We start from the raw sequence: 13,741 nt of genomic DNA on the forward strand, positions 1-13,741 counted from the left end.
TGGACCCAGGCCCGCCATTGGCTAGCAGTGATAGTGACGAAGTTCCGGGCGGTCCTGGGGAAGATGGCGGACGGCTGTGAGCACTGGTGGGCGGAGCTGCTCAATCACCCCGTGTTACGCCGACTGAAAGGGGGCGACAGGAATTGGGATGAAGCGACTAAGAATATCATCTTCTGTGTTGATAATGACCTCTTCTTCTGGGATACGAACGAGAGCGTGTTTTACACCATCAACATCAGGAACCTGAACGTCGGCATCGACACATACCAGGTTAACGGCCAGTGGTAATAGGGGGAGGAGAGGGATATACGGAGGGGAGGGGGGAGGAGAGGGATATACGGAGGGGAGGGGGGAGGAGAGGGATATACGGAGGGGAGGGGGGAGGAGAGGGATATACGGAGGGGAGGGGGGAGGAAAGGGATATACGGAGGGGAGGGGGGGGAGGAGAGGGATATACGGAGGGGAGGGGGGGGGAGGAGAGGGATATACGGAGGGGAGGGGGGGGAGGAGAGGGATATACGGAGGGGAGGGGGGAGGAGAGGGATATACGGAGGGGAGGGGGGAGGAGAGGGATATACGGAGGGGAGGGGGGAGGAGAGGGATATACGGAGGGGAGGGGGGAGGGGAGGGATATACGGAGGGGAGGGGGGAGGGGAGGGATATACGGAGAGGGGGGGAGGGGAGGGATATACGGAGAGGGGGGAGGGGAGGGGGGAGGAGAGGGATATACGGAGAGGGGGGAGGAGAGGGATATACGGAGAGGGGGGAGGAGAGGGATATACGGAGAGGGGGGAGGAGAGGGATATACGGAGAGGGGGGAGGAGAGGGATATACGGAGAGGGGGGGAGGGGAGGGATATACGGAGAGGGGGGAGGGGAGGGGGGAGGAGAGGGATATACGGAGAGGGGGGAGGAGAGGGATATACGGAGAGGGGGGAGGAGAGGGATATACGGAGAGGGGGGAGGAGAGGGATATACGGAGAGGGGGGAGGAGAGGGATATACGGAGAGGGGGGAGGAGAGGGATATACGGAGAGGGGGGAGGAGAGGGATATACGGAGAGGGGGGAGGAGAGGGATATACGGAGAGGGGGGAGGAGAGGGATATACGGAGAGGGGGGAGGAGAGGGATATACGGAGAGGGGGGAGGAGAGGGATATACGGAGAGGGGGGAGGAGAGGGATATACGGAGAGGGGGGAGGAGAGGGATATACGGAGAGGGGGGAGGAGAGGGATATACGGAGAGGGGGGAGGAGAGGGATATACGGAGAGGGGGGAGGAGAGGGATATACGGAGAGGGGGGAGGAGAGGGATATACGGAGAGGGGGGAGGAGAGGGATATACGGAGAGGGGGGAGGAGAGGGATATACGGAGAGGGGGGAGGAGAGGGATATACGGAGGGGAGGGGGAGCAGAGGGATATACGGAGGGGAGGGTGGAGGAGGATATACGGAGGAGAGGGATATACGGAGGGGAGGGTGGAGGAGGATATACGGAGGAGAGGGATATACGGAGGGGTGGGGGAGGAGAGGGATATACGGAGGGGAGGGGGAGGAGAGGGATATACGGAGGGCGGGGGGAGAGGGATATACGGAGGGGAGAGGAGGAGAGGGATATACCGGGGTGGGGGAGAGGAGGAGAGGGGCAGGACAGGTAGAGGGATATACGGGGGTGGGGAAGAGAGAGGAGGAGAGCGATATATTGGGGGGGATGAGGAGGAGACAGGAGGAGTGGGATATACAGGGGGGAGGAGGAGATGGATATATGGGGGAGAGGAGGAGAGAGATATACGGGGGGAGGAGGGAGGGATGTGTAGTCGGGGTGGGGAGGGATTTGTGGTCGGGAGGGGAGATGGGGAAGTGGAGGACAGGGGGAGGGGATGGGGAGGGAATGAGGTGGGAGGGGGGGATGTGCGGTCGGCTGGGCAAGAGAGGACCGCATGGCGAGGCGGACTGGGATATCTATGTAGGGGGAGTGGGACATTTGGTCGGGGGGAGGGATTTATAGTTAGGGAATGGTGAAGGGAGAGCCATATATAGTCGGGGGATGGGGAAGGGAGAGCCATATATGGTCAGGGTATAGGGAATGGAGAGCCATATATAGTCGGGGGATGGGGGAAGGGAGAGCCATATATGGTCAGGGTATAGGGAATGGAGAGCCATATATAGTCGGGGGATGGGAGAGCCATATATGGTCAGGGTATAGGGAATGGAGAGCCATATATGGTCGGGCGTGGGGTGGTGCGGGAGAGGGATATATGGAGGGGTCAGAGGGTTGTCTGCACTGGCTGTCTGAATGAGCATTATGGCTTACAGCCATTCTCCTGCTTTTTCCCCCATAACCCTTGCACATTGTTTCCATTCAAACAATCACCTAAAGCCGTTTTGAATGCCTCGATTAACTAGCCATTTGATTACTGTGGCTCTAAGAGCAGGTCAGAGGCTAGGCATCCTGCGGTGAGTAACTCACCACCTGACTCCCCAAAAGCCTGTCCGCCATCTACAAGAGACAAGTCAGGAGTGTTATGGAATACTCTCCATTTGCCTGGATGAGTGCAGCTCGCACAACACTCGAAGCTCAAGCCATACTCCCAAGACTAAAACATAATCTAGGCTAAAAGTCCATCGTGATGCTGGTGAAATATGCAGCAACAACCATTTTGCTTCAAAATTGTTTCTTGATTTCCTTAAGACATTTCCAAGTGATGTACGTAATTGCATAGGTTACACATCATAAGTTTTTTTATTGTTTCTCTTGTTCACCTGCAGACGTTACTGTGTATAAACGCACCCTTGTTCGAAGTTAATGAAGTTTTGCTTAGCTCAACACAGCATCATGTGCTACTGATTGGAACTAAAGGCATGATGGTGTTGGAGTTGCCCCAGCGATGGGGCAAGAGGTCTGAGTTTGAAGGTGGAAAATACAGGATTAATTGTCGGTGAGTATTTTTATAATTCCTTTTTCATTGTATTTTTTGTGCTTTTTTTGAAGATGTGAAATCACTTTAGATGAAGGCATGACTTGCCATGAGCATGATGGTTCACGATGGAAAATAATTGACTGAAGAATTTTGTGCTCTGCTGAAGTATATGAGGAATGGAGAGAGTGTCAAAAGCACAACTTGTGAGCTAGCATTAGCTTTATTATTTAGCAGTTCTTTTTTGCAGTTTACTCAGTTCACTGCAGGGCACAAAAGTCACTGAATAAAATTTATCAAGACAGTCCTCTTTCTGTGATTGCATTGCAAAAAATACATTGGTGCCTTTATTGATGGTAATTCCAATGTGTTGAAAAAAAACCAGCTAAATGTTGGCAACACTCAGCAATCAGCCACCATCTGTCAGGAGGGAAAAAAGAGTTAACGTTTCAGGTTGATGATCTTTGTCATATGTTCTGATGAGAGGTCATTGACCTGAAACATTATAACTCTTTCTTTCTCCACTGATGCTGCTTGATCTGCTGTGTTTCCAGCACCCACAATGTTTTGCTTTTGTAACAATGTAATGAAACAGTCCTTCTGATCTTTAGCTTCTATCCAAACTCAATTATTCTCTCTTCTCCCTTTTGGTTTTCATTTATATAATTTATCTGATGAGTTCTCATGAATGATGTAAGTTTTACGTCAACAAATTTGCATATCTTGGATATTTTAACTAGATGTGCCACACCGCTGTTACTTATATAATTGAAAAAGAATCACTTGTGTGGTTAATTGCAAAGTCCAAAATGATTTTACCAGGTGTGACCAGAATCTTTTTTTTCCCCAGTAAACTCTGCTATATATCACTCAAGTGAGCTGTGCTAAATGTTTTTTTTAGAAACACCATCAGCTCATAAATGTGTTTTGTTTAGATTGTACTTTTTAAAATTAAATTTTAAGTCTTGCTTAATCAAATGGTTGCAACAATTAGAGGCTGGTCATGCTACCTTTATCAAATCTGCTTGATGAACTATCCAAGTTTGGTGACAATCCCAACTATATCAGCAAGCTAAAATATTTTTGAGTTGAAAGGGTTGCAATATCCTGTTCAAGCTTCAGTTTGTGGCTTTCTTTGAACAAAGATCATTTATTGACTGCTTGAAATTCTTTCCAATCCCTTTGTTTGTGGGTTCAGTTCACTGGGTTGAGTGATGAACATTTTTCATTAAAACTTTTAAAATATTTATATTTTGTTTAATTATAATTTTGTACAAAGAACAAAATATTGTGGGCACTAAACTGCTTTTTGTTTTTGAAATTACAGAACTGTTCCTATAGCAGAAAGGTTCTTTACTAGTTCGACATCGCTGACATTGAAGCATGCTGCTTGGTACCCTAGTGAAACTGAGGAACCACATGTTGTCATGTTAACATCTGATAATTCTATAAGGTAATGCACTGTATCAGTCCAATTGCTCAATTAAACTGCTTGATCTGAAAGTTGCATTGCTTCATACTGATGCTCTCTAACTTGGTTATTCCTGCATTGAATCACAGAGTCACCTGTCTGTACATCAGATTCAGGAAACCTAAGCTAACATAACATAAAGCCTTTAAAACCAGTTCCTTTCCATCTTTTGGGAAATAAATATTTGTTAAGCAGATCTACACTACTCGCCCCTTCCTCACACGCAGTCTGAAATTTCATTCGAACCTTTGGATGTACCAAGTAGACTGTTTTCGATGAAAGTCCGTGGCTGTTCATTCAGTTCATTCTCCAGTCCCTTGGCTAGTGGGCAAGGGCACACAACCTAAAACTGCTTTGATTTTTCATTTTGGAGTGGGAAATGGAAAAATGTGTCACTGCGAGGTGCTGTTGTGCGCTCGGGACAACGTGTTATTGGAACAGATCTACATTGAACCATGCTGTAATGATCTGGAAGCATTTCATGTTAACAGAATCTCTGAAATAGAAACTCTTTTGTTGCTCAATTGTCACATCCTTGCCCATGAGGAGGCAAAATAATGCAGCCAAAGTAGATATTTATTTGTTCTCCAACCATAACTAATTAAGTCTCTCACCATAGGTTCTATGATTTAAAGCAACCACAGACTCCAGTGAAGACATTCAGCCTTACTCAGTGTGAAGACGAAAATATTGTACCAGCCACACGGTAATGACATTCATCATTTCGATAGTTCTGCGGACATAATTTTTACTGTCTAATTTTTAAAATATAAGAATAGTAAACTAAAATGAAAAATATTTACTGTCTGGCCAGTTTGTAATCTCCATCTGTTCACCCCTCCCTGCCAGGACCCAAACTACTAAATTATTATTGGTTTATTCTAGCCTTGTGACTGTGTTCCTCAAGAGTTATCTTAACTTTGTATTTTCAGCGGAGACAGTTAACTATTGTATAATGAAAGAATCTGTATTTCTACAGCTTCTTCCCTGTCCTGAGGATGACCCAAAGCACTTTATAGCCAGTGAAGTACTTTATAACAGTGACTGGACTTGTATTGTAGGCAAATACAGCAGTCAATTGGAACGCAGCAAGGTCTACACAAACATTCGTGAGATGAATGAGTCATTAATTTGCATTGTTTGAAGGATAACTATTGCCCAGGGCACCAGGAAAATTCCCCTATTATCTGAATAGTGTTATGAGATCCTTTATGTTCAATGAAACAGGCAGGACCTACTACCTTTATATGAAAGTGAGCACCACTGACAATGCAGCACTGTTTCATTGCTGCACTGAAATGTCAATTCTAATGAAAGGCCATTGACCTGAAATGTTAACTGTTTCTCTCTCCACAGATGCTGCTAAACTTTGATTATTTCTAGAATTTTCTGTCCTTTGTTACTGAACTGTCAGCCTAGGTTAAGTCCTGAAGCAAGGCTGCTAAGCATGGCTTTTGATCAAAGGCAAAAGTGCTGCCATCGAGCCCGTCTGAACCAATATATTAAATTTCTCAACTGCAGAGAAGCTAATATTTTGAGTTTATTTTTTTCTTTGAGTTCTCTAACCAGAGGCCCATGTCCAAAATGCATAATATCTTAAATTACTGCTGACCAGAGGAAACCTCCCATACATATCCACTGGTGTTCTCCTTTACCCTTTCCTGTTCTGGTGAGGAAGTTTTTTTTTAGCTTTTCCTAACTATACCCCTCAGACTTTCATGGTCTTTACTTCCTTTCTAGGACTCAAATATCCTTTTTATAATGTGATTCCCAGAATACACATTCCACTACATCTGTGGTATTGCCAAACCAATGTCTTATATAAATTCATGGGACTTCGATAGTTTGTGCTCCATATTTTGAACCCAGACTCAGCCATGTCTTTATAACAGGCTTTTCTATCTGCACCATTTAAAGGTCAATATCTCTGCATGTTTGTTATTTCTTTGTCTCCTAATAAATCTTATGTAAAGTTGTAAGGATTTCTGAAGGTATTGGAATAAAATGTGATTGTTTTCATGTAGTTCATTAAAGGTCTATTAAGATTGGATATACTGTTTACGGGTGAAGCGTGTGGCTTTTTATTTGTCTACATATTTGACAAAGCAGTATAGAAATGCATGAGCTTTTTCTACCTGACTTCAGTAGGTGGGATGGGAGCAGAATGGTCCATAAGTAAAAAGGGTGTAGCTTGTTTTTTGGATTGTATGCTTTCTAGTTACAGTGGGAAAAGGATAGTATTTTTCTGGGTCAGATAAGTTGTCTGGCTCATTTACTGACTAAAAGTTGTGGTTAGGTTTCAAACTGCATTCTCACACTTGAGTCCAGAACCTAGGTCGACACTTCAGTGTCGTATTGAGACACTGCTGCAGATATCTTTGCTTGCATAACAGTGGGGTGCACTTTAAAATAACTCATGAGTAGTGTATTAGGGCATCTAGAATAACAACAACATAGAAGGGTCTAAAACTTCTAATCATTCGTGAGATGTGTGTGTTTCTGGCATTTATTGCCCATCCCTACAACTGAATAGCGTGCTAGGTCACTTGATAGTTGGTTCTTAATTTCTTTCCCTCTGGTGTGGGATTGGAGTCAAACATAGACGGGGTTAGGATGACAGGTTTCCTTCCCTAAGGCACATTAATGATCCAGTTTGGTTTTTGTAGCACTGTGACAGCTTCAAATTGATTAAGTTTTTATTTCCTGATTTTAAAAATAAACAATGCAAATTCTCAAATTACTAGGGTGGGATTTGATCTTGAGTTTTCGTGATTATTAGTCCACGCCTTTGGATTACTTGTCCGTTAACAGAATGTTACTGTACCTAGTGTTTGTGCTGCAGTGTTTTTTTTAAATCATTTATCTGGGCTAGTTCCTTTCTTAATTTTATTGTAGCTGGCTGTTTTTCCACTTCAACCCTTTCTCATCTGACTGTTTCTTCAACTTTTATTTTGAACCTAATCATGTTGTGATCGCTGTTTTTCTAGATGTTCACCAGCTCTTGGATCATTTCCTTTATGCATTTCGTTTTCTATGCTAGAACTGCTGCATTCTTTGGATCAAAACATGATAACATATATTTATAAATTTAGAAAAGGGGTGCAGTTTCTTTGTACACTAATATTCTTAATTGTTCCACTGTAGATCATATACAGCATCACTGGGTGAGATTGCAGTTGCATTTGATTTTGGCCCTTTGACATGTGCTCCTGGGCGTCGTTCCAAAGAAGAGGTTCAGGTCTATCCGCTTTACATCCTGTATGAAAATGGCGAGACCTTCTTGATATACTGCAACCTTACTCACGCCAGGTAACCAATCTGTAAAGGTTTGCCACTGAGCATGGCCCTGGGTATAAGTGGGAAGGGGTTGATGAGTTGGGGGGGATTGCAGTAGAGATGAGCTTCAGAAATATGATGTTTAATGATCTCAGGTAAATAACTCCAATCTATTATTGATTCATATTTCTAGCTCTCTTTTATTACATCACATGACCATCCAGACTAGAGGACCTTTTTGGTTTACATTATAATGTGCTTCTGATATGAACGAAGGTTCAGTAGTTAGTTCTAAATCTTTACTGTAACAGGCAGAACTGGAGCTGCAGGGACAAAATGGGGGATTGCTATGATAATGGGATCTGCTGAAAGTTAACGAACTAGCAATTTATCCTAAATGATTTACTTATTCTTCTAGATTGTTCCAACATTACAGACTCTGCTGCTAGGGACTGAATTATGTGATGTTGGGAGGGAAGATATTTTTGATGCACAGAAAGCATGAGCTGGCTTCCTGGGTCAGTCAAGTTTCAACAGTTCCACCTGTCAACCCTGAGCTAGTGAAGGGATCAAAGGTCAAGCCCTTAACTTTCTGTCCAGAGGGTCAACCAAAGAACAATACAATGCCCTCTGGGTCAGTTGGGAGTGACAGGTAAAGGCTAGTCAGGCTCAAGCAAGCTTTGGTCTAAAGTAGAAATGGGGCTGAACAAAAACAGATGTTACTTGCAATCTACTCAGAACCATGTGGCATTGGTTTGTTATTTTCTTGATTGTGAAGAGGATTTGACATTAACTTAGTGAGAATTTGTATTACATTTCCACCACTCACTGACTGTAATACAAAGTAGCTTCATGGCACTCAAGAAAGGAGGTAGACAGGAAGCATCCTTGTCTATCAAAAATCTGTCTCAGTCTTGAATAAATTTAATGACTCCGCTTCCACTGCTTTCTGGGGAAGAGAATCCCACAGACTAACAACCCTCTGTTATGACCACAGCCAAAGTTAATTGCTACACAAACCAAATCCCAGAGAGAAACTTGCCTTTTTAATTCTGAAAATGAGAAGACGACATACTGATCTCAGCAGCAAGAGGTCCAGTAACACTTTTGGGATTTTTAAAAATTATAAGTAAGAATTTTATTAATAAGAATAATAGTTGCACAATTAAGGTTAGTCTTGCAGCACATTGCCCCAATAAGACACTCTACTTGGTCAGACCCACTTCCAGACAACAACACTCCCTTATAGATGTTTAACTATAAAAGTCCACTAATATTACCCAAGGCAAACTGCTGTAGCATTAATAAAGGTATACCCACCTGACCTGTAACACTCTTCCACTCTGCTGTGGATACCCAGACGTCAGAATAAAAGTGCTTTTTGCAGCCCAGGACTTTTCTGTCCTGACTGGCTGATTCAAACCTGTACCTTCTCTCAGCCCAGAGTCTCAGCTCCAGCTCAACAGCTTAGCTCCAGCTGCAGCCACCGCAGCTCAAACAGCACCCTTAAGCACTCCACGGTAACTCTAAATTACCTTTTTCCCCTTTGATCTCATGTTCCATTGTTTTCACACCTCTAACATACTAACTTTTTGTGGTGCTTCTGGAACAATCTTTTATTTGTTTTAAATGGAATTGAACAGTTAAGATGACTGCCAAGGGGTCAGGTCACCTTTGCTTTATCAATACAGACTATTGAGCTTCCGAAAAGTTCCAAATTGAATAACCAGGGTGGGGGTCTCTCCCGGAGTGGACAGACCATACTGAATGTTATTTGTGGAATTCACACCTGCCATTGTTGAAGTTTAGTCAAAACACAGAGTCAATGGACTCCAAGACTCTGTCTCCAGTTTTGTAATTCAATATAAGAAAGCTGACGAGACCAGTTATACACAGATTAAGTGTGAAAGATCATTGTATGTCAATGGCCTTTCAGCTTTAAGCCATTCTGGGTGGACAATGGCCATTGACCAAGTCCCTGAAACCGGCTTCTGAAACTGAGACCTGGGCAGACTGTGGAAGAACACCAACAACAGCTGCAGAAAAGGGTGTCACCTATAAAACCATCAGTGATCGGCCAGTCTGGGAACCAGATTCTGAAACTAGCTGCAAGGCATCAGGCAGCCATAGTACTTGACCTGTTCTAGTTTCAAAGTTCACCTGAGAAGCAACCTCCTAGGTATTCCACTACAAGAAACCTCGCAAAGTGCTGTGAGCCCTGCACTTTACAAGACCCTCACTTCAACTTTAAATCATTGAACCCATTCGGGAAACCACAGGTTTGCCATGTGGGTGACTGGAGATAGTAAATGAGAGACTGAATTAACTGTAATCTGTAAAAGCACGCTGCCTTTATCTGTATCCAGTCTTTGTGTATGTGTGAGTGCATGAGATCGTGTGTGCGATGTTGCATTAATTTGCGGTAGGTGTGTAAGAATAAATAACCTTTACTTATAGACTCTCGAAAGCTTGCTGCTGAACCTTTTAATCGGAATACACACTCCAAGGGTAAGAAAAGATACACCCCTTTCCATACAGAACTTACTGATTAACTGCAGTAAAAGAGCAAATACTTTTTGTCAGTAATACTATATTAATGACTTGGATGAAGGGATCAGGTGTATTTTAGACACATTTGCTGACTGTACTAAGGTAGGAAAGCAAATTATGAGGACACAAACTGCAAAGGGATATAGATAGATTGTGAATGGACAAAAAATTGGCATGTGGAGTACAATATGGGAAAATGTAAGGTTGTCCACTTTGGGAAGAATAGAAAAGCAAAATATTATTTAAATGGTGAGAGACTGCAGAATGCTGCAGTACAAAGTGATCTGGGTGTCCTTGTACAGGAATCACTAAAAGCATGCAGGTACAGCAAGTAATTAGGAAAGCAAATGGGATGTTGCTCTTTATTACGTAGAGGATGGAGTATAAAAGTAGAGAATTCTTGCTGAAGCTTTAAAGGATTTTGGTAAGACTATACCTAGGGTACAGTGTACAATTTTGGTTTTAAGGAGGGATATACTTTTATTGGTGGCAGTGCAGAGAAGGTTGACTAGGTTAATTTTTAGGATAAAGGGGCTGCCTTATGAAGAATAATTGAGCAGGTTGGGCAATACTTATTGGAGTCTAGAAAATTTTTTTAAAATAGGGGGCATCCTATTTAAGACAGATGAGGAATTTCTTCCCTGAGGATGGTTATCATTGAAATTCTTTACCCCTGAGAGCAGTGGAGACTTGGTCTGTGAATATATTCAAGGCTGAGTTGGGCAGATTTTCGCTCTACAAGGATATCGAGGGTTTCAGGAGACAGGCGGGGAAAGTGGAGTCAAGGCAACAATCAGATCAGCCATGATCTTACTGAATGACAAAAGAGGATTGAGGAGCCAAATGGCCTACTTCCCCCTATTTCTTACGTTTCTATGTTTTTATCATAGGAACGTAACAAATAGGAGCAGGTGTAGGCCATTTGGCCCCTGAAGCCTGCTCTGCCGCTCAGCTGGAACATGGTTGATCTTGCCCCTCGGTGTAATTTTCCTGCACTGTCTCCATATCCCTTGATATCTTCAATATCTATAAATCTATTGATCTCAGTCTTCAATATACTCAATGACTCAGCCTCCTGAACCAGTGGGTGTGGTGTATTTGGATTTTCAGAAGGCTTTCTAGTCCTAAATGGCCTGCCCCTCATCCTGACACTGCCCCCTGGTTCTAGACCTCCCAGCTAGGGGAAACACCCTTTGTGCACCTACTCTGTCAAGCCCTGTAAGAATTTTGTATGTTTAAATGTTCTTCTAAACTCTGGAGAATACAGGCCCAATCTCCTCGAACTCTCCTCATAGGACATTCCAGAAATTAGTCTGGTGAACCTTCATTGCACTTCCTCTATGGCAAGTGTATCTCTCCTTTGATAAGGAGATGAAAGCTTACACAATACTCCAGGAGCGGCCTCGCCAAGGCTCTGTACAATTACGGCTAGACATTTTTACTCCTGTACTCAAATCCTCTTACCATAAAGGCCAGCATACCATTTGCCTTCCTAATTGCCTGCTGCAACTGCATGTTTGCTGTCAGTGACTGATGAACAAGGACATCCAGGTCCCTTTGGACATCAACACTTCCCAGTCTCTCTCTATTCAATAAATATTCTATTTCTGTTTTTGTTACCAGAGTGGATAACTTCATGTTTTTTCACATTATATTCCACCTGCCACATTTTTGCCCACTCACTTAGCCTGTCTAAGTCCCCTTGAAGCTTCTTTGCATCCTCCTTTCATTCCCATCTGTTTTTGTATCATCAGCAAACTTGGAAATATTACAAAACAAAAACAGAATTACCTGGAAAAACTCAGCAGGTCTGGCAGCGTCGGCGGAGAAGAAATCAGTTAACGTTTCGAGCCTTCATGGCCCTTCGGCAGAACTGAAGCATAGTTAGGAGAAGGGAGAAATATAAACTGGTTTAAGGTGGGGTGGGGAGGGGGGGGGGGTGCAGAGAGACGTTGAGGGTGTGGTGAGTGTGGAGATGAGCAGATAATCAAAAGGTGTCACAGACAAAAGGGTCAAAGAGGTGTTGAAGGTGGTGATATTTGTCTAAGAAAAGTGCTAATTAAGAATGGAAGACAGGATATTCAAAGTACAGCTCTAGTGGGGGTGGGGTGGACAGACTAACAAGATTTTAGTTTTAGATTTAAAAATAATGGAAATAGGTGGGAAAAGAAGAATCTATATAAATTATTGAAAAAAAAAAGGGGGGGGGAGAGAAACGGGGTGGGGATGGGGGGAGGGGGAGTTTAAGATCTAAAGTTGTTGAATTCAATATTCAGCCCGGAAGGCTGTAAAGTGCCTAGTAGGAAGATGAGGTGCTGTTCCTCCAGTTTGCGTTGGGCTTCACTGGAACAATGCAGCAAGCCAAGGACAGACATGTGGGCAAGAGAACAGGGTGGAGTGTTAAAATGGCAAGCGACAGGGAGGTTTGGGTCTTTCTTGCGGACAGACCGCAGGTGTTCCAGAAAACGGTCGCCCAGTTTGCGTTTGGTCTCTCCAATGTAGAGGAGACCGCATTGGGAGCAACGAATGCAGTAGACTAAGTTAGGGGAAATGCAAGTGAAATGCTGCTTCACTTGAAAGGAGTGTTTGGGCCCTTAGACGGTGAGGAGAGAGGAAGTGAAGGGGCAGGTGTTGCATCTTCTGCGTGGGCATGGGGAGGTGCCATAAGTGGGGGTTGAGGAGTAGGGGGTGATGGAGGAGTGGACCAGGGTGTCCCGGAGGGAACGATCCCTACGGAATGCTGTCAGGGGGGGTGAAGGGTAGATGTGTTTGGTGGTGGCATCATGCTGGAGTTGGCGGAAATGGCGGAGGATGATCCTTTGAATGCGGAGGCTGGTGGGGTGATAAGTGAGGACAAGGGGGACCCTATCATGTTTCTGGGAAGGAGGAGAAGGCGTGAGGGAGGATGCGCGGGATATGGGCCGGACACGGTTGAGGGCCCTGTCAACGACCGTGGATGGAAAACCTCAGTTAAGGAAGAAGGAGGACATGTCAGAGGAGCTGTTTTTGAAGGTAGCGTCATCAGAACAGATGCGACGGAGGCGAAGGAACTGAGAGAATGGGATGGAGTCTTTACAAGAAGCGGGGTGTGAGGAGCTGTAGTCGAGGTAGCTGTGGGAGTCGGTAGGCTTGTAATGGATATTGGTGGACAGTCTATCATCAGAAATTGAGACAGAGAGGTCAAGGAAGGGAAGAGAAGTGTCAGAGATGGACCATGTGAAGATGATGGAGGGGTGGAGATTGGAAGCAAAATTAATAAATTTTTCCAGGTCCCGACGAGAGCATGAAGCCGCACCGAAGTAATCATCGATGTACCGGAGAAAGAGTTGTGGGAGGGGGCCGGAGTAGGACTGGAACAAGGAATGTTCCACATACCCCATAAAGAGACAGGCATAGCTGGGGCCCATGCGGGTACCCATAGCCACACTTTTTATTTGGAGAAAGTGAGAGGAGTTAAAGGAGAAATTGTTCAGTGTGAGAACAAGTTCAGCCAGACGGAGGAGAGTAGTGGTGGATGGGGATTGTTGGAGC

The 13,741-nt window shown here is 44.3% G+C and overlaps 1 protein-coding gene across 1 annotated transcript in view; it reads left to right on the plus strand.

Moving 5' to 3' along the window:
- Positions 1-33: 33 nt before the first annotated feature.
- The window catches only part of nup88 (nucleoporin 88), a 50,305-nt gene continuing 36,597 nt past the window's right edge, over positions 34-13,741 (plus strand). The window contains 5 exon segments of the mRNA XM_078548754.1: positions 34-270; positions 2,765-2,934; positions 4,241-4,366; positions 5,004-5,090; positions 7,529-7,693. Coding sequence (XP_078404880.1) covers positions 64-270; positions 2,765-2,934; positions 4,241-4,366; positions 5,004-5,090; positions 7,529-7,693 — 755 coding nt within the window. The 5' untranslated portion in view covers positions 34-63.

The sequence above is a fragment of the Cetorhinus maximus genome, chromosome 9 (genome assembly GCF_964194155.1).
Source record: "Cetorhinus maximus chromosome 9, sCetMax3.hap1.1, whole genome shotgun sequence".
Classification (NCBI taxonomy): domain Eukaryota; kingdom Metazoa; phylum Chordata; class Chondrichthyes; order Lamniformes; family Cetorhinidae; genus Cetorhinus; species Cetorhinus maximus.